Source organism: Cynocephalus volans, chromosome 18 (assembly GCF_027409185.1).
Source record: "Cynocephalus volans isolate mCynVol1 chromosome 18, mCynVol1.pri, whole genome shotgun sequence".
In the NCBI taxonomy this organism is placed as follows: Eukaryota; Metazoa; Chordata; class Mammalia; order Dermoptera; family Cynocephalidae; genus Cynocephalus; species Cynocephalus volans.
In genome coordinates, this window is record NC_084477.1 from 3,246,864 (window position 1) to 3,267,323 (window position 20,460).

Here is a 20,460-nt window from a genome sequence, read left to right on the forward strand (position 1 = left end):
TTTTTAGAACCCAGGTTACGAAAATGCTAGGCTGGAACATGTAAGTAAACTTCCTAAAATAGGCACAACCTGGAAATGAACTCAGGTGGGAGAGGAGCTATGATCAGGTGGCAGGATTTACTTATGGTCTATCAGTTGGAAGCATATCAGGGGCAGGGTGGATGAGTGCAAAGAAAGAATTTGGGAACAAAATAAATTTAAAGTCCATGCGAGATCCTTCACTATTCTGGGCAAATCATGTACTTTCTATGACAGTTCAAGTTTCTCACCTGTAAAATGTTTAGTAAGATAATGGGTATAAGAATACTTACCTTTCAGGGTCAACATGTGCATTCAATTATATTAAGTAACATAAAGTGACTAGCACAAAGCTTGGGACCTGGCAGGTCATCAGTGAATGTGAGTTACCATCTCACTTCCCCTGGTTCCTTTCATAGTCTACAAACTTGTTTACCCATATTTTTCCTATTTGATTTCTTTTTTGGACACTTGCAGCCTCTCTGTATGTACTAGAGCAGCCTATACATAGGACTCCTTTCAAATGTTTATACAAAATCCATCTTTTCTCCACTATGTCCATCCGATTATAATAAAATCACTCATCATTTATCCTGTGTTAAAATTACTTTATTGATCCTATAATAGTGTCCTATAAAATTTAGTGTGGCAATACTTAGGATGTCTGACATAACTGTTGTCCCCAATAATATGGAGTGACACTCGGAAGGGCAAATTCAGAGAGGCTTTCTAATTTCCTTATTCCATTTCCTCAGAGTAACATCGAAACAACATATTCAATGAAAAACATCACTTTTTATTTTCCTGGATGGAGAAGGATTAACACTAAACAACGTGTCTGAAGGTTATCTGAGAGTTATTACTATGGTGTATGTGCAGATACACATGTGTGCATGTGAATGTCACTTCTTTTTCTGCAGTAAATCTACCCTTTTTTTTCCCCTTCTTCTTAAAAGGGTGGTTGCCCTTTTGGCCTAGAGAAAGTCTATTCATCCAGTTAAATGTTACTTCTCCTCAGAATTCTCAGATGACATATGGACCCTCTCTCCCCACCCTAACACCAAGAAGAAATAGTTTATCTTTCTCTTGTACATCATAACATTTTGTTTATAACATGAGGCACCACCATAATCAAGGTCTACACCTTCTACGTGTTCCTAAGAAATGGCACAATGTATGAAATATAGTTGGCACTTGTATGGATTTTGAACAAAGCTGTCTATGATTGATTCTTTCTTCCCCTTATTTCTTATGGGTTCTTTCTGTAAAAAGTTTGCAGAGTATAACACTGTGGTGCTATCTTATGAGCTGGGGAAGTGGGTCAGATCTGGGGATGGTGTTGGAGGAAAGGCACCATGTTACTTCCTCCCCTTTCTGTCTTCCTCAAGTTGCATTACTATTTTAAATTATATCACAGGAATTTCCATTCCAACCTCAAGAACAACATTCTGTCAGCGTTATGTTAGAAAAGGATTAATTTGAAACAATTCTTAAGTAATACACAGAGCACCTTCCAATAGCCTAGGGCCACTTTCTCCAGCAAAATCTTGGGGAATTCTTTTGACAGTGTCTTTATCTCCCCATGGTGACAGAGGAGGGATGATTAAGAAAATTTTATATTAAAGGACAGAGACTCCAATGGAGCCAGTCAAAATTTTGTGAAGTTTATAGTGTGATTAATTCCTGGAATCCGTCATTCCCCATCCCTTTAATTCATGCACTCACATTGAATATTCAACATATATATTGCTGTTCAAAGTCTTTCGAACATTCTGTGCACAGTCCCAAGAGCCATTCAAAAGTAGAACTGATTCACATTCCCCCACCACAAGGATCCTCGAAGGAAACTGAAAACAAAAACTGCATCTTTGTTGAATCCAGTTTGCTTACATTTAGTGCAACACACATAACTCCACTTAACTGGCCATCACAGCAAAAGCCACAACACACACACACACACACAGCAGCATGGAGCTAACCGCACAACTCAACAGGCAATGCAGACAAACTTGAGTAGAAACCAAGAATTTTTCTACCTCTTTTCATAACAGGTTAGTGCTGGCCCTCAGTGTTGGTGTACAGTTTTTATGGCATGGGAAAATAGGGATGTTTCTGCCCTATAAAAATAAATGTGTTGAAGTCTTTAGTTTAAGCTCACACAATGTCAGAAAGTTCTAAAGGCACTGACACAATACAAAAAAAAAAAAAAAAAAAGAAACCCCACAAACAAATATATATCACTAATACACATGGCAAAATACTAAGAAAACACTGGTAGGAAAACGACTGGTTTCTTGGATGATTTATGCAACAGTTTGCAACACCTTCCTGAAAAATAAAGAACAGAGGCATGCTAATGGGTCTTTGATGGGGCATGGCTTGTCCTTGGCCATCATTCTATCAAGCCTCTGCCTTTAGAGTTCTCAACAGATCATTTTCTCCCTGCAGAGGTAGAAAGCACAGAACCCTCATTCTTCTTAATCTTTTAAGCCTAACAAGGAGCTAAGAGAAAGAGCATAGGAATACATGCACTGTCTTTAATAAAGAAAGGGATCCATGGAACAAAAATAAAAATATAAAGAATAATTATGTCTTCATTTTATACATCATAATACACACTTATTTCCAAACCTCAGTTTCGTACATGCAGTTATTCGTATATGACATCCTTATCTACTCTAGAAAGGGCTGGACAGGAAAATAAGTTGGAAGCATGAAGTTCTGATTCGGAATAAAGGCGACACTCCTGTCATTACCTCAAAGAATGCAAAGGGGGCGATGGGGCTAGAAACAGAGAAACTAGGACAATTTTTATTGGACTTAATGATTTGTAATTCCTCAAAAAATCAAACTTACCACGTTCTGTGCAAATTTCTCTAAAGATGTTCTGCGATCCATTGAGTTTTCCGACTTAACGTGTGTAGGGTTGGGTAGGGTAAGGGGAAACAAGGAAACATTAAAAAAAAAAAAAGAAAGAAAGAAAGAAAGAAAGAAAAGAAAAGAAAGCAAGGAAAATAGAGCAGAAAAAGACAGGATGATGAAATGAGGCAACACCAAATCCACATTCTAAATCGCGAAGCCCACGAAGGTAGGAGAGCTGGCAGCAAAGCCTCTCGTCAAGGACATGGGCTCTGTTTTCATCAGTGCTTTTATTTTAACACCAAAACCTCTTCTTGTGCAAGCAAAATGGTGGGATTTCAAGCAAAATCAAATTAAGCTGAAATGAAGTCCATATGTGAAGCTTTGATGATGATATTTGCAAAGCCTAAATATTTAAAAATCTAGTATCTTCATAATTACAACATAATTTTCTATCAGGGCTAAATTTCTATTGATAACATCATTAATTCTGTAGAGCATTGCTGTCTAATGGAACTTTCTGAAAGGATGGAAATTTCATTCTATGCTGTCGAATACAGAAGCCTCTAGCTGTGGTTATTGGGCACTTGAAATTTGGGTAGAATAGTACGTAATTTTAATTAATTAAAATTAAAATTTAAATAGCCCCATGTGGCTAGTGGCTGCTATACTGGACAGTGCAACTACAGAGTACCTATTTCCAGTTGCAAAGGCAATGGGTTTTAAAGAATTTCATTAATCTAAATGATGATCATGAATTATCCAAAATTATAATTTAATCTCAGAATTTCAAGAAGCTATGGACTACTTTAGCATTAAAAAATACTGAATGATTGTGATGTTTATGTCTATATTTTCCATAGTCTGTTATACTGATTACATAAGGAGTTATGGACAGTGAGACTTTGATTATAAACATCAATTGAATAAAAAGGTCTACAATAACTCTTCCAAAATGTGTTTGGTTACAATCTTAGATGTGTGAAATTCACTTTAGAAACAGCAAATGATTCAGAATAAATGCCAAATGAAAATATTCAGAAGCAAACATTACTACATTTTGGCAGCTATCATTGAAAGAGTGAGGTTATTTTTACTTATGAGACCGGGTGGTCCAAAACATACATTCTAACTTACTAGTCAAAGAAAACCATCTTCAAGTTTCTGACTTAAATGACATTATTCCTTTTTTTTTTTCTTTATTGTAATTTTTGATTTCCTCAAACTCGGCATACAGAAGACTAACATGAAACATGAAAGCAACCTCGAATAAATTTTGTAAAGCATAAACATCTGCAGAAACAAACAAACGAAAAATAATACGATAAGCAATCAACAAACAGAAACAAAAACAACTTAAATGGCCCTTATAAAATGCAAAGGTTTGGGGGAAGGTTTTGAAGTATGTTCACTTACCATTTGTCCAATACCCTGGGCTCAGCAGAGGTAACTGCTCCAAATAATTATAACAAAGAACTAGGTCAAAAAAGGTCACAAAGAACCAATACCTTTTTCTTTGCCTGTAGAAGTTCCTGATAGGCACTGGATCTTATAAAACGTGGGTATGAATCACTTTTCATCAGTTTGTAAATATGCTCCTAAAAGAAATAATGGTTGAAGTGCTTCTTTACGATTTCTCAGGAAAAATAAAATATTATGATTAAAAATACCACATGTAGGTTAAAGAACAAATCTGGTAGCACATAAAAATAGTAATGAAAAGGCTGATGAAAATACCTTATGTTTACAGGACACTGAGATCTTCAAATTCATTATTTCATTCATAGATTAATATTTAAACTGGTTTGGGAGTTACCAAGAAGGTAAATCACACCCGGTCATTTAAAAAAAAAATGGAATTTGTTTAGCAGAATGTCATGCAATAATTTCAAGTCAAGATGTTGATTTATTTAGATCATTTGAAAATATAAATAAATCTGCTATCTCTTAAAATTATTCCAGGCCAAAAGAGGATGATATAAAATCAAGATTGAGAAATCCTCCTGGATATGTTTGGCTTCTGCATTTACTGGGAGGGTGCAGACTGCCCAGATGAATCATCTCTTGGTACAAATTATATGGAAAATTGTCATTCACACTCACTCTGGGTCAGGACACAAGTCTAAAAATAAATCTTGTGATATTTAATTACTAGATCTCCAAATTTGTGTGCTTTTTTTTTTTTTTTAACTCATTCAGTGACAGATTAGGTAAATATTTAATCATTCACCACTAATAAGCTTGCAGCATTCTATTTTGACAATGCATGTTGATAAACAAAGAACTCAAACAAGGAGAAAAATGCATTCATCCAATTCAGTCTTGGTTCAGTCTAGGGAGACTCTGCTCTGGTCTCCTGAAGCTCAGTGGAGTGTAAATGCTCTTTGGTCTTCCTAGTCTAGTGAAATATCAATTAAATGTAGAGTTTTGGGGCCGAGCCCGTGGCACACTTGGGAGAGTGCAGCGCTGGGAGTGCAGCAACGCTCCCGCCACGGGTTCGGATCCTATATAGGAATGGCCGGTGCACTCACTGGCTGAGTGCCGGTCATGAAAAAGACAAAAAAAAAAAAAAAAAAAAGTAGAGTTTTGAACTATTCAAGAGCATCCTGGATGTCCCCATTTCTTCTTGTTTGAAGAAAATACGTTTTAAGACATGCTTCTGTTGCTCTGGTCTCAAGCACACCATTAAAGACATTCAGTCTGAACCTACTTAAAGATATTCAGGATTAAGCCTCAGGATCTAGCCCATGGGTGATCTTGAACAGTATGGTAGATTTGGAACTGGATCAGAATTTGTCTGAAAAATGGACCAATGTCTGGTTTTGGAGTTAAGCATTTTGAGGGTCTGATCTGATCTTGTTCAAGATCTTACCACTTAAACAATGTACATTTACACCAATTTATTCATTCTCGGATCCTTAATTTTCTAACCTATGTAATAGCATTGTGAGGATTAAAGGCATAAGAAATGTTCAGAAGAGTAAGGGGTCTGCAGAGTAATTGCTCAAATATACTTGCCAAATATACATGCCAGTTACACTTCTGAGTGCTTGCCTATATTACTTACATTAACCCTCACAAAACGTCAATGAAGTTGGTAGTCATTATGATATTCATTTTACATATGAAGAAACTGAGGCATGAAGAAGTAAAGTGATTGCAAGAGGTCACAGAGCAGAGCTCAGACATAGCCCCAGAATCTGCTTTCTTAGCCACTACACTGCATCTCTTCTCAGACAACGGCAGGGATTTCTTTTACCATATCTTTGAGGATAGGATTTTAAAAACTGTGCAAAAAACTGGAGTTAAATATCTGAGCTGAACTGAAAAAAAAAAACCTAGGGTCAGGTGAGAATGTTTTCTGTAGAAAAATGCTCCTTTTCGTGTTATTGAGAACCCTGTTAAGCAAGAATATTTTTCAGTGACACATATAAGAAAAAAAAAAAAAAAAAAAAGCCAGTTCTTTTTAAGACATCGGGAAGGACATTCCAAACATTTTCTACATTGTTGGCTCTAGAAAAATGCTCAATATTTTATCTTGAACTGAAAGAAAGATAAATCAGCTGAGAAATGAGCAGTAGGGCCAGAATTTCTATCCCGCTCCTGTTACGTGTCTCCACAGAATGGCAGAGCCACAGGAAATGGAGGTCTGGTTAGCTGTTAAAACCCGAGTTAGTTTTCTACACAATGGCTCATTTCTTTAAAGCAAAGCCAAAGACAAATGTATTTTCTACTGGGAGTGAAAATAAGGAAGGACATTTGTGTATCTCATTCTTCATCTTCTATATTTCATTTTAGTAATGCTGTTATTAGAAAACAAGATCCTTTTTGGAGCTGCTATTTTACCCCTAAAAGAAGTTTAAGAAGTTATAAAGTGTGCATGTTCTGATTTAAAAGACAACTTTTAAATCACATCATTAGGAAATAATATTCCCTCGTTACAAGTTTATTTTTCTTCATGAGCACTAATAGTTTTTAAGAGAAAGTAGAAATTCAAATTGTTTCTAAGAAGGCAATTAAGGTCCAGTTTGAGAAAAGAATACTAAAAATGTGTCTTAAGAATCAATGTCCTTTTTTCCCTGCAGACTAAAAAATTAACTTGAAAACTAATAAGTACCTGATCTACTATTTCATTTTTTATTCACCAGAGACAAAACTGGTTTGAGTTTGACATAACTTTAAGCAAATTCAGTTCTGACCATTTGCAATAATGAATAATTTAGGAAAGTCAGAATCTTAGAGTCTCCATACTGAAGACGCCTTAAAGATGTTAAATGTGGCTACCGAGGCGGGGTCATCACAGACAGTGTCTGCTCACATATTGGGTGACAGAATAGAAAATGAAATAAAAGTTTGCAAGTATTTCAAATGTGCCCTTCATGAAAAATATTTACTATTAAAACATCCCCAGGCTTTAAAAAACTCTGCACTTTAAAGTATCTGTTCTTCTCCAGAACAGTTAGTTATTTTCCACACAGTTACTTAAATTGCAAATATTAAAAATGGTTGCCCATTATATTGCAAATGAAACCACAGTATCTCAATCACCAACCTCTCAGGAGCCCCTCTGTGAAGTGAGGCCCATCCGTGTACCTACCTGAGCATCTTCGAACGTGTACCGTCCAGCCTCCTTCACATTCTGTGTGGTTTTGTCGTAACTCTTAGAATCCAAATTAATGGCACTGGGGGCTCCTGGAGCCAGGAATTCTTGCCATATTTCCTGAACTCGCGAGGGCACTTCTCTGATAGGCCTTTTCTTCAGGTCCTCCACTGCTAGCCAGAATCTATGCAAAATGTGACAGCAAGCCTTTACTCTGATGGCTCCTAATATCCAGAACATTCTTGCAATACTTACTGATCATAATAACAAACCCACTTTCCCAGAGGGCTTCCAATAGCAGGCCTGTACTGACCTTTCCCCCTTTTAGTTGGATTCAAAGGTGTAGCATTCTTCAGAGGGAAATATTGAAAATGATCTCTTTTAAGTGTGTGTTGGTAAAAGCAGATCTGCCAGAGCTTTGATCCCATGCAATCTTACTTTTACTAAAGCAAAGCAGTAAAACTACTAATTTACCATTTATTAGAAAGAAAGAGGAACGTGAAGAGAATTAGCAGGGTGCCATGCGAAGCATATGATTTAGGGGAGAAATTAGAGCTGGATACTGTATCCTTTGGGTCTTTCATTCATTTAAGAGATGTTAGTGTGGAGAGACATTTCTGCCTTACCTGGTAAGGAAATTATTACTGAAAAGTTTTATTGGAATTAAAAGAGGGCCAGACACAAGATCAGCAAGTTCTCTAGCTGGAGAAATCAGGGCAATTAACTAATTTTAAGCTATTTAATTGCAAGAGCTAAGGAAAAACAGAAATACTGAGAGTTCACATGCAGTTGTTTGAAAGGTTTAAATATGCATCATGGGGATTCAAAAATTGTGAAAAAATATATACTGACTCTGAAAAAATATGTACATATGTTTATACACATATATAAAATATAGAAAAAATACCTACTGACTCACTTCTGAAAAAATACGTCCATATACATTTATACATATATACATGTAGACTATATATGGAGAGAGAATATATATGTACTGAAAGAACCCCAGAGTATTTTTTTGGTTGATAATAGCAAAGTCTGCTGTCAATTACATATGTGACCTAATCCTGGCTGAGTCACAACATTTTGGGGCTCCAGCTTCCTCATCTGTAAATTTATAAGTTGTGGATGGAGAGTTCTGGACTTGTCAAGTGTTTAAGATCCACGGCTGGATGTAAAAGAAAGAGACAGTCTGAGTTGATAATAGCAAATAGCAAAGTCCGGTGAGGCAAGTCTCTCTCAGCAGGTAGACTCGTCTGGCACAGAATTATTGGTTAAGGCCTGAACTAAAGAATTGGCAGTGACAATTCATGCACGAAACCGAGTATGCACATGTCATTCTCTTGCTCGAAAGCTTCTTCCCTCTTCCTGTTTTGCCCAGGTATCTCCCTTCATGTCCTCAGCTCTCAGCCCAGTGGCCATTTCCTCTAGGTTGCCTTTACTGCTCTCTACTTTTGGGTTAGGCATGCCTCTGTATTTCTATCTAAACACCCATGATTTTGTGCTGGGATTTGTTTTCTTGTCTGGATCCAGCACTAGCCTGTGATTTCAAGGACAGCAGGAGCCATTTGTACGTGGTTAGGTGATGCTGGTAAAGTTCATTATGTGTTTAATTCCTTGTCATGATACCCATGATGTCAGCATCTTTTCAAAAACTCAGAGAGGAAAATCTATCTTCCTATCCAATAAAAAGCCAAAAATATCCTTTATCTCTGCTTTATTTTTTACGCCTTCTTGCACTCAATCATTGATGATGTGACCTCACTATAGAAAATGTTATGTAGTAGGCCCAATAAAAATCCTTAGCCACTGGAGATTCTGCAAAAGCCCGGTGAGGAACGGTTTCCATAAACTTGAAAGAAAATAGGATGCTGCCTTCCAGCAACCCATGACAGGCACACACAGAGAACCGAACTCCTCCAGGATCTGTCTGTGGTCACCCCCCTTTATTCATGAGACATCTGCCAATGTCCTCTGTATTTCTGAATGCTTTGGTATTGGTATCTGTTAAATCTCTTGAAAAGATGTGACAATGCCTGGCACTGCTTAGTTCCAATGAAAATAAATGAGTGCTGAGACCTTTCTGTCGATGAATTTCACAGGACTGTGTCGTCATGGGAAAGTAAAAAGAGGGTATCAGGTTCCAAAAGAATAATGAATGAAAGAGCTCACGGAAAAACAGTTTTATGGAGTGGAAAGTTATCACTCACTTCAATGATCTTAAATACAGCTATTAAAGTCCACTCTAATGTCTCATATTTAAAAATGCAATTTCCAGATGCCCCGTAAGTTACAAAATTTCAAAAATATGAGGATGACATTTACAACAGATGGGCAAATCGGGGCCTCTGCCTCAGGAATAGCTCAGTGCAGTGCTGCCCTCTGCTGTCCGATGGCTGCACTCAAACGTGCAAATCAGTGAGCTGCCCCAAGAGAGCTCCGTCTCTAGCTATTTGATAGAAGTGCCCAGTCTTTTCCTCTCTTCCTTGAGAAGCAATATGCAAAGAAGGTCATTATTGATAAGATATTTTAATTTAACTGCATAAATCATATTATTGGCCATTCTTCACTTTGCCAAACATTGGTCTAAGTACTGCACTTCTTTACGGAGTCAATTCAAAAACACAAAGTTTATATAGTTAAAAGATCCAGAGACAGAGTAAAAATAAATTATTATAAGGAATTGATAATAGACTTTGCCTCGGTTGCCTTTTTTCTTTTCTTTTTTTTTTTTTTCCATCGGGTGGCAGAAATTCAGTCGGTTCATCACGATGATGTTGGTGGGAAAGTAATTGGTCTAAGTCCAAAATAATCAGACACGTCACAGAGTATCTCTCTGGCTATAGTATAAGATCCAAACAATGTATCTTACCTTAAGTTTTCTGAGCTGAATTCTGACTCTAGAAATTTAAGGAATTGTTCTCTCCCAACTGGGTCTTTTAATGCCTCATCCATGCCAAAACCCCACCGTTTTACCCTCTGCTGGCTCGGTTCTTTGCTATAGGAGATAAAACAAAGCCAAATATATTCCTTTCGTGACAATTCCTAATTCCTGTTATTACATTTCCCTCAAAATCAGGTATGACTTGAAGTTCCCATCTTTAACTCATCTTTCAGAAAAAAAAAATATATGTATATATATATATATATATATACATACACATAACTGATTGACAGCTCTGCGTGAAATCGTAGCTAGATATAAGTTAGGTATTATGAACAAAGTCTAACGCTTATTGAGCATTAGGTCCTAAGTGCTCGAGATGAATTATCTCTTTTAGTTCTATTCAGCAACTTTACGATATAGGTGCTATGATTCTTCTCATTTTATAGATGAGGAAACTGAGGCACAAAGAGAGTTAAAACTTGCCATCATCAGACAAGTAATAAGCAAGATCGAGACATTCTTACCCCAGTGCCCCATCTCTTAACCACCACACAATGTTGTCTCACGCAGTCTCATGGGACATGCTGTACTGGGTTAAAAAAAATTGGTAACCAAAAAGCCTTGATACTAGTTTATGACTGTGCTGTCAATTAAGTATGTGACCTAATCCTGGCTGAGTCACGACATTTTGGGGCTCCAGCTTCCTCATCTGTAAAATTTATAACTTGTGGCTGAAGTTCTGGACTTGGCAAGTGTTTAAGATCCACAGCTGGATGTAAAACAGAGATGGTCTGTAAATGCAATCTGGAGAAGTGTTACAGAGTATTAATCCTCTCTTTGTAAAATGATATGCAATGATATTTTTATGACTCTGTCAAGATTGATGATGTAATTCTCCCCCTATATAGGTCATGAAAGAAACTAGGGAGTCCTAAATTGTGCTTTGGTTTTCTTAAGAAGTCAGTCCCTTGTCAGTTTCTCTCCGAGTGCTTATGGGAAGTTAATTTTGTTTTAAAATTGGATTGATAAAGGCATCCTTGTATTGGGCTTCTGAAAGTATAGATTTAGCATTCAGTTTACTCGAATACATGGGCCTTTATGGCTATGCGGATTCTCAAGGAAGTTTAGAAACAATGAGCTAAATTTCATGAACTGAAGATCCCAACTGTATTCAGTCTGGAAACTCTTGCAACTTTGATTTGGGGCCAGTCCTTCCAGCAATGTAAATCTTAACGCAAATGCAAATGTCTAAGGCTCAAAAGCCATTATGTCGAACAAAAATGTTACATAATGGGCCAGTGTAGACAAAGAGTAAAATTACGTTTACAATTCACCGAATAAAGGATTCTTCTTATTTGACTCAGACCCTAAAATAAACTGATGTGTTTGAGAGAAAGATAAAATGTCACCTACCTTGCTTCAAGTTCCCAGAAAGTGGTATCATCGGACAGCCATGGGTTAGAAGGGTCAGGTGGCACAAGAAACGGGTCGTATTCTAAATACTGTTCTGTATAACTTAGCAGACTAGGGAGAAAAAACATTTCCATCTTTCTGAGTTTTCCGGCTGAGGTCACACCCAGTCCAAAGTAAAAGACATAATATAAAAATGTCCGGGCAAGAAATCCTCGCAGCTTAAACAATGAAATCCAATGGCAATGTTCACGTTTCAGAAACTTACATGCGACAATTTATCAGGCTTCTTGGCAGACAAATGTGGCTAAGGATTCCATCTCTCCCAGCCCATGCCTCAGCCATTAAGTCAAAATCTCTCCATTAAAATGAAGCAATCTAGAAAGACGTCAGTGTCTCAAGGGTGACACTAGGGTCAGTTCCACCCACAGCAGAACTGATTTTGACAAACTTGGAAAAGGATTAAAAAGGAATTTTTGTCAGAAGTTTTTATAGGAATTATGTAAAAAGGGAACCCCTGACAATTTTTTTTTAATTTGTATTTTTTAAAAAAAAGGAGGAAGGGAAAGAAGTCGCAGAGGTGGGAAGAGGGAAAGACATTTCAGGCATTGGCAATGCCTAAAAGTGCAGAATACAAATGCCATCAAAAACAGATAGAAATGAGGAAAAGGAAAATAATCTGAAATCTGAGTTTAACTCAAATTCCGAAGTCAGGCAATAACAGAGTAGATTGTGCATATTAAAACAAATTCATGCAACCATATATATGCCAGTAATATTGATTTGATCAACATATCTCAATGTTGAACCCCCAAGATTTGCATAATCAATTTTGATTCAATAAAAATAAACAAAAACAACCCCCCCCCCATTCACAGAGAGGCTCCAAGTGGCCAAAAGGTAACCAGCGAATTGAAAATTTCATTTCTCCCAGCAGAAGGGAAGAAATTCAACTGTGCAGCGTTTTCCTCTATATCTGATTCTTGGTTGCAAAAGGATTGGACGTCTAGGCATTTAAGACTGTGATTATCATTCTGTCTTGTAAATTACAACAAGAGTTCTTTGAAAGTTTTCTTTGTGCATAAAGGAAAACAAAGTAACAGTATATTTCTTACAGGATATCAATTATTTATCTCAATCCCCCTCCCAACTATTCTCTTGCCATTTTTAACACACTTAATTATCATGAATTTTTTAAAATTTACGTGGGCATTTTGAAATACTCACCTATCAGCAACTTTTGACATTTTTAACCGGTGTCTATCTAACTGTATTTGCCAATATTTTATCTGAAAAGAGAGTTAGAGAGAAGTCGTTATATAAGTAAGGATATTCGCACAATTTTCAACCTTAAATTCCTGATAGACTGGGCTATTCTCAGCAAGAGTGTATTAAACCAGTAAAATATCAAAGTTGATAAAAAAATTAAAGCAGGAATCTTTGAAAGGGTTAACAAAAAATGTTTTAATGTCAACATCATATATGTCACTTTAGAGCAGAAATGAGTTTGAACACTCTGCCTGCTTTAACAGAATGTAACTTTATTTTAAAAGCATTATGGAGATTTTAAACATTCATTCATGGTGAATAGCTTAACCCAGAATCACATTTCCCTCCAAATATTTAATTCAGAAAATAAATATACTTATTATTTGTTAATATAATTTCAAAATAAATCCTACTTCCCAATGCTAAGAAAGCTCCGATGATACGTTTTGAGAATAATTTTATCAGCAATTCATGACAAGTTCACACGGACATAATCTCAACGTGGAAAACTTGAACTAAGAACTCTCTGAATTACTTTTCCTTCGTGGTGATGATAAATATACTATATTTATATGCAAATATATTTTACTATTAATGAACCACGTGATAGTAAATTATTAGGGAAAAAGAATCAAAAGGGGAGAGAAGCCCCGCGACTGAACCAATCAAGAGATTTAACTATTATTTGATAGAAGAGAAACTGGTGTTTGCTTCGAAATATTACTTGGAGCCAAAACTATTGATCAGTTACTAAAACAAGAAGCAGTATATACTATGACTGTATACCAGTGATAAAGGAAAACTTCAAGAGGTGTAAAGAAACTGGTACTGTTGAAAGAATAATAAGCACTTTTCCTTGAAGACCATGTCACATCCCTGAATATGGGAAATGCATGACTCAATGTCCCCAGTCTCTAGTCCTTTCCTTTCTTAAGACAGAATTCTGGAGTACAAAATAACTACTCATCACGGAGGCACACACAGACCAGTGTGCGTGAGTTTTTAAAATTGGTTAGAGGAAAAAAGTTTGGGTAAATATAGAGTGGAGAGTTTCGAAAAACACTGCCATGTGCTGATGCATTTTCAAGTAACAGTGTGCTTCAAAATTAGACAATTTCATTACTTTTAACTGAAGATCTCCATAACCGTTTAAAATAACGCACTGCTAACATTCACCATCTGGCTGTAACCCTTTAACAGGTTGTTTACATACTGACCCACCTGTTGTTGTAATTCATCTTCTGTTGGTGGCTTGGTTTCTGGTGTAGGCGTGTGGGTGGGACTGTGACTTCTAATATCATTTTGTAAACCATAGACAGACTACATTAAAATAAAAAATAAATAAATATTTTAGGAACAAAATATTATTTGTAGTCATGGACTTTCTAAAAAAGTAATTTTGTATTATAAATTCAGGAAAGGCTCAAAGCTTATTTGATTAAGCTTCATATCAAAATTCAAAAGGCACTGCTAGCATAAATATCATATATGCATGCAAAACAGAAGCACAGCTCTTTGGAGAAATATGTGGTTAGATTAACTTTGACAGAATAATTGATCATATGTTGAGACTATGGTGAGTGTGAAGAAATTGGGGGACGATCTGAGAATACTAAGTTGAGAAATGAGAACACTAACATTGAATAAGTTGATTTCAGAAAAAATGGATATGGACACAGAATAGAAATTTAATAACCCAAAAAGAATATTTTTTTAAAAAATCTGATTTTTACATAGGAAGGGCATGAACTACTGAGGAAAGAGACTAGGTTAAGAATCCTATGACTGATTTGGTTTCTGATGGTGTAATCGAAGATATCCCAGGGTGCTCCTACTTTGCCATGTCAACATTAGGTTATTTACTTCATAATACTGGCCTCGCCCTTGGGTGCCATTTGCAAACATCCATGATCCCAAAGGCTTCACGTTTTTGGGAATTCTTGATGCCCCAGTGCTTCTTCCTTTGTGAAAAGCTCAAACCTACTATTTAGGAAGACTTTTTTGAGAAAGACCCATTGCCCTATTGCTTAGTAAGTATAAATAAAGATTTGGCAACTAAAGGAATAAAAAACCATCCTCCACTGAGGGCGAGGCATCTCACATATTATCTCAAGAGAGAAGCCAAATTACTTTTTTTTAATATAAAAGTATTATTACTGTAAAATAAATAAGTTAATGTGTGCTATTGAGCGCTTTTTCTCTGGACGTGAGATTGAAGGACTAAAGTATAATAAAACCACATGAGCCCTGCAAAATTAAAGTTACTATATGAGGTTTGCAAAGAAACTACTCACATCAAATGCGGGCAGCTCCAGATGATTAATGGAGCCCATTTTCAGGCCTCTCACCAAACTTGCCAAGATTTCTAAATTCAAATGTGTTTTGTTCCTGACCTACTTTCACTTGGAACCCTCTGTCCTCTTAACTTGGTTTTTTCCTTCCTGTCTCCCATTATTTTTCTCTTAGCCCTTCTTTAACTGATTCTGACTTGAGCTGAACCATCTGAATCATCCAGTTCCAACTATCTTGGGCAGGTCCTTTAATCCCCCACTCTTGTCCTAGCCCCTTTAGGATTCAATTCTCATGGCCCTGCATTTCAACACAAGGCCTAGCACGTGGGCTTTGAATTTGCTATGAACAGGACTGGGTTGAATGGCTTGGCTTGGCTCTTTTCTTTCATTCATTCATTCACTCACTCATTTATTCATTCAACATTTATTGAACGCTGACTCTACACTGGATAGAGTGCTAAGCATTAGGAATTCTGAGGTAAAGTAAATAGATGGGCCGCCTCCTCTCTCGAAACTCAGCCCGGGGAAGGGGAAACAGATTACACAATCACAGGAACAGGTCTATGATTAAAACTTTCAAGTATTTTGAAAGTAAAGAATAACAAGCACAGGGCCTGGAGGAGAAAGAGATGTAATTTACATGCAAGTGACAGAAAAGACCTAAATGACCTGACACTAGCCATATTTGAACACAATTAAATAAAACAACCTTCTGAACTCTGAAATAACATTTGAGGTTGATTTTTAAAAACAAGGGAACTGAAAGATCACCGATTACATAACAGTTGCACTTTCCAGTATTGGCTGTTTTTTCAGTGGTGTCTCATTAATTTTTGATAAGGAAAATAAAAAGACTCTTAGACTTGAACTTAACATGATTTTTTTCCATTGGTTTAATCATTTAAAGTTCTCTATAAGAATCTATTACTTAACGTCATCAGTGCTTACAAAATAAAACAGCTGACTGTTTTAATAGTAAGTTTTTTGGCTAAAATTAAAAATAATTTTAAAAATTGCTAGGAAAATAGCACAATTTGTGATTCTCTATCTCTATATTCCTAAAACTATTTCAACATTCATGTATTTCACGTCAGCTTCATGAAATTCCATACAAGACCATGACCCAAACCACTGGGAGGTGTTACTTAAAGTCACCTTCCAGGAGCCTGGTTGCTGGCTCTGAGCTGGCGCTGGAGATTCTATTTTTATTCTTGCATACAAGTAAATAAAAAGAGCTCTCACAATCATCAGTCTGGGTGCTCTTCATTTTCTGACATTAATTCTTGGCTACAATGAAAACAGCCATAAAGAATACAATTTTTTAAAAAAAGAACATAATTTTATATACAGGGCTTATTTTATGAAGAAAGGAGGTAAAGAAAATGATCCTAGTTTGGCAGCCAATTTATGAGGATGATCTGCAATGTGAAGGGCTTTGCATTTTTTAGAAAAAGGAAATGTCTTAAAATCGTAGTATATGGTGGGGTGGAATAGAGCTAGCAGCAGGTAGGGCTAGAGAGGAAGAGGAATGAAGTCTTAATGTCTTAATAGTTACAGCTGGGGGAAAATCAAATTAAATCGGGATCCATTTTGAGTATCAATAGCAAAATCAATTACTTAATTGAGATGCTTTGACTTGATTAACACATACTTTTATTCCCCATGGTGCTTAGACAAGCATTTTTCATAGATAATGTCAACCAAATGAATACTGGGTAAGTTTTTCATTAAATGAAACAGATTTGACGATCTGCATAAATCTCTTCACATGTGATTCCTCTTCGTATTTTAGAAAAGAACTAAGAAAAATCTTCTATTTTTTTGGGGGGGGGAGGTGCTTCTATGGCCTGAATGTTCGTGTTCCCTACCCCTAAATTCATATGTTGAAATCCTGACCTCCAAACTGATGGTATTAATCGCCTTTGGAGGTGATTAGGTTATGAGGGTGGAGCCTTCATAAATGGGATTAGCATCCTTATAAAAGGTCTTGAGGGAGCCTGTTTGCACCTTACACCATGTAAAGATACAGCAAGAAAGTGCTATCTTTGAAGCCATGAACAAGCACTCACCAGACACGAAAGAAATTTCCTGCCACCTTCTCGGACTGTTATTTTGTTATAGCAGCCCAAACAGACTAAGGTAGGGACTTCAAAAAAGGAACTAAAAAGTGCAAGAAGCTTTTCTGCCTTTCTATGTGGAGTGCAATCTCTGGGATTTTTTAACTGGGGCTGGTGTGGGAATATTTCTCTTTCTTTCTGAATTGCTCAGGTCAACTACAGAACAGATTGTAATCATGTCTGACACAGTGTGCAGGAATCCAGCACACACAAGAGAGAAGCAACAGAGAGAGTGAGCATGAGAGAGCAATGATGGAGTTCAAGCCTCTGGGTCTACTCATACCCAGGGCTTGCTGTACCCCTGACTATGCCCAAGGTTTCTGTGCATGAGTCAGAAAACTCCCCTTTTAATTCAATCCAGTTGGAGCAGAGCTTCTGTTGCCTGCAGCTTTACGGTATGACTTACTAGAAACCCTTTTGTGTTGCTCTAAGAGTTTTCTCTGACATGTAACACATTAAAATTTAAATTTACACATGCTGCATATGGATGAGACGAAATGCCAGTCTTTTTATGAATAAATAGCTCGTAACCACTGCATTGCTAACAGCAAGAAAACTAGACACCTAGTCATGGATTTGCTAATTGTTCTTCCAGGATGTGCACATGAGCTGTTTACAAATGTTGAATGCTGTTTACTATAATATTAAGTGCTTTAATGTCCAAATGAAGGTGACAGAGGAAAGAGAGAACAGGACAAGAGACATCTTACTGTTGTTTTGAAATATAGGTTATGAGGTTACAGGGTAATCCAAAGACTGGGTTCAGTCACACCTTCAAAGCCTTTAGTCCTTTAGTTCATTTCCTCAGGTTTTATGTTCCAGGACCTCTCTAGCTACTGTCACATAGAAGGATCCAGCACAGTGCCCAGATGTTTGGTCATGCATTATTCTGGATGTTTCTTTGAGGGTATTTTTTGAATGAGATTAACATTTACATCAGTGGACTTTGAGTAAAGTAGACTGCCTGCCACACAGTCGGTGGGCCTCAGCCAATCAGTTGAAGGCCTAAGCAAAACAAAGACTGACTTCCCCTGAATAAGAAGGAATTTTGCCTCTAGACTGTCTTTGGATAAGAGCTGCAGCTCTTCCTGGGTCTCCAGCCTGCTGGCCTCTCCCATCAGATTTTGGTCTCACCAAGTCTCCACAATCATGGGACCCAATTCCTTGAAATAAATCTCAATCTTTCTGTGTGTGTGTGTGTGTGTGTGTGTGTGTGTGTGTGTGTGTGTGTGTGTGTGTGTCTGTCTGTCTGTCTCTCTCTCTCTCTCTCTCTCTCTGTGTGTGTGTCTCTGCCTCTGTCTCTCTCTGTGTATGTATTTATACACACACATAATATATGCAAATCCTGTTGGTTATGTTTCTCTGGAGAGTGTCTTGGCTAACACACAACGTATTACGGTAAAAATTTTAGTATCGCACTGAAGAATATCAGGCATACAGTGCCTCTTAAAACTTGTCTAGATGAGGTTAACTTTTCCTGCCTATGCTACATCAGCATTCTTTCATAGAGACTTGAGGGAATACATTTTTACCAAAAATTTCCTTGTATTTTAGAGGAGTGTTTTCAAATTAAAAAGAGATTTGAAAATCAACTTATCCCCCGATTCTTAAAAATACATAAAATCAACTCTACGTCTAAACCTTCTCTTCACATATTGGACAAATATCCTTGAAACTTGACAATTTAATACAACATCCCCAAATGAAGTGTAAAATAACCCTAATGTTCTCTAGGCACATATACTAGATCATTACTTTAGGGGTTAACTGGGTCCTTTTTCTCGTTATGACATGTGGTCTCGAGAAATATCATTACAGCTGACTTCAAAGAAAAGAGCAGCAGTTCTCTTTGCTAAGGGCAGTCACTGTTTTCAAAGATTAAACTTTGCCCAGGGGTTCCACTTCCTTACCAAGGGCAGCATAAGACAGAGAGGGCGACCACACAGCTGAGACAAGGAGCAAAGAGGAAGCAAAGAGAGCTCCCATGGGCAGCCTGCAGGCCTCTGCTATTTCTGTCTAGGGTTTGTGATGACACAGAGTGGCCTGTTCCATAGGGACAGAGCAGTGGAACCTTCAGAGGATGGCAAACAGTTTGCTGCTTGTTGTCAATGCTGATAAAATGTTGTAGCAATTTAAAATCATGAATCGTTTAAATTCTCTTTGTAACATGTTATGAACTGAGTGGTAGCCCTCTCCCACAATATAACTGTATTTGGAGATAGGACCTGTGAACAGGTAGTAAAGGCTAAGTGAGGTCACAATGGTGAGAACCTAATTTTTCCGGAGTGCGTGCTCTTTCTCTCTGTGCACAGTACGCAGAAAAGGCTGGTGGGGACGTGGCAAGAAGGCGGCTGTCCACAAGGCAGAAAGAGAGCCCTCACCAGGAACTGAATGTGCAAGCATGTTGACCTTGGACTTCTAGTCTCGAGAACTGTGAGACTGTAATTCCTATTGCTTAAGACACCCAAGCTGTGGTATTTTGTCATGGCAGCCTGAGCACAAAGCTTAACAAAATCATATGATTATACATATGCACACACATTTGTCTGCTCATTCCGTGTCTGAGTTGTCATTAGAACATGAGTCGGGGGAGCAAGGCCCTGCTTGTCCCTTTTATTCACTGTGGAATATCTAAACACCAGAACATGTTTGGCGTATAGCAGAGACTCGCTAAATCTGATCGAATGGGTCATTCCAGTTCCTAACCAGATATGAGCTAAAGTATCAGTGGTGATAATTCTAAAAGACAAATCAATATGTGCCTTAGTGTTCTACAACCTTCTCTGTAAAATAATATTATTAGCTGTGAAGATTCTTGCAAATTCAACACATTTTTGCCTGTGAGAACCTGTATTTATCAAAGGTGAGAAAATCAGTTTTCTCCAACTGTGGAAAACAAGGCTATGCCTGCTACTTGCTGTTGGACTTTTCAGAGCTGTAGTTTTCCTCTGGTACATGTCAGTGCTATTCAGCATCATGGTGAGGCCCTGTCGTACCATTCTTGATACA

The 20,460-nt window shown here is 37.2% G+C and overlaps 1 protein-coding gene across 4 annotated transcripts in view; it reads right to left on the bottom strand.

Moving 5' to 3' along the window:
• The window catches only part of RGS7 (regulator of G protein signaling 7), a 470,656-nt gene that overhangs the window by 16,254 nt on the left and 433,942 nt on the right, over nt 1–20,460 (bottom strand). The window contains exons 11-19 of one of the 4 annotated variants that reach the window (XM_063082917.1): nt 14,265–14,363; nt 13,002–13,063; nt 11,778–11,888; nt 10,350–10,475; nt 7,475–7,661; nt 4,386–4,475; nt 2,875–2,928; nt 2,055–2,135; nt 1,808–1,865 (exon numbers count right to left, since the gene is read on the bottom strand). In XM_063082917.1, coding sequence (XP_062938987.1) covers nt 2,061–2,135; nt 2,875–2,928; nt 4,386–4,475; nt 7,475–7,661; nt 10,350–10,475; nt 11,778–11,888; nt 13,002–13,063; nt 14,265–14,363 — 804 coding nt within the window. In that variant the 3' untranslated portion in view covers nt 1,808–1,865; nt 2,055–2,060. Of the gene's footprint in view, nt 1–1,807; nt 1,866–2,054; nt 2,136–2,874; nt 2,929–4,385; nt 4,476–7,474; nt 7,662–10,349; nt 10,476–11,777; nt 11,889–13,001; nt 13,064–14,264; nt 14,364–20,460 lie in introns of those variants that run through there. The other 3 variants (XM_063082916.1, XM_063082918.1, XM_063082919.1) reach the window with 3 other exon arrangements.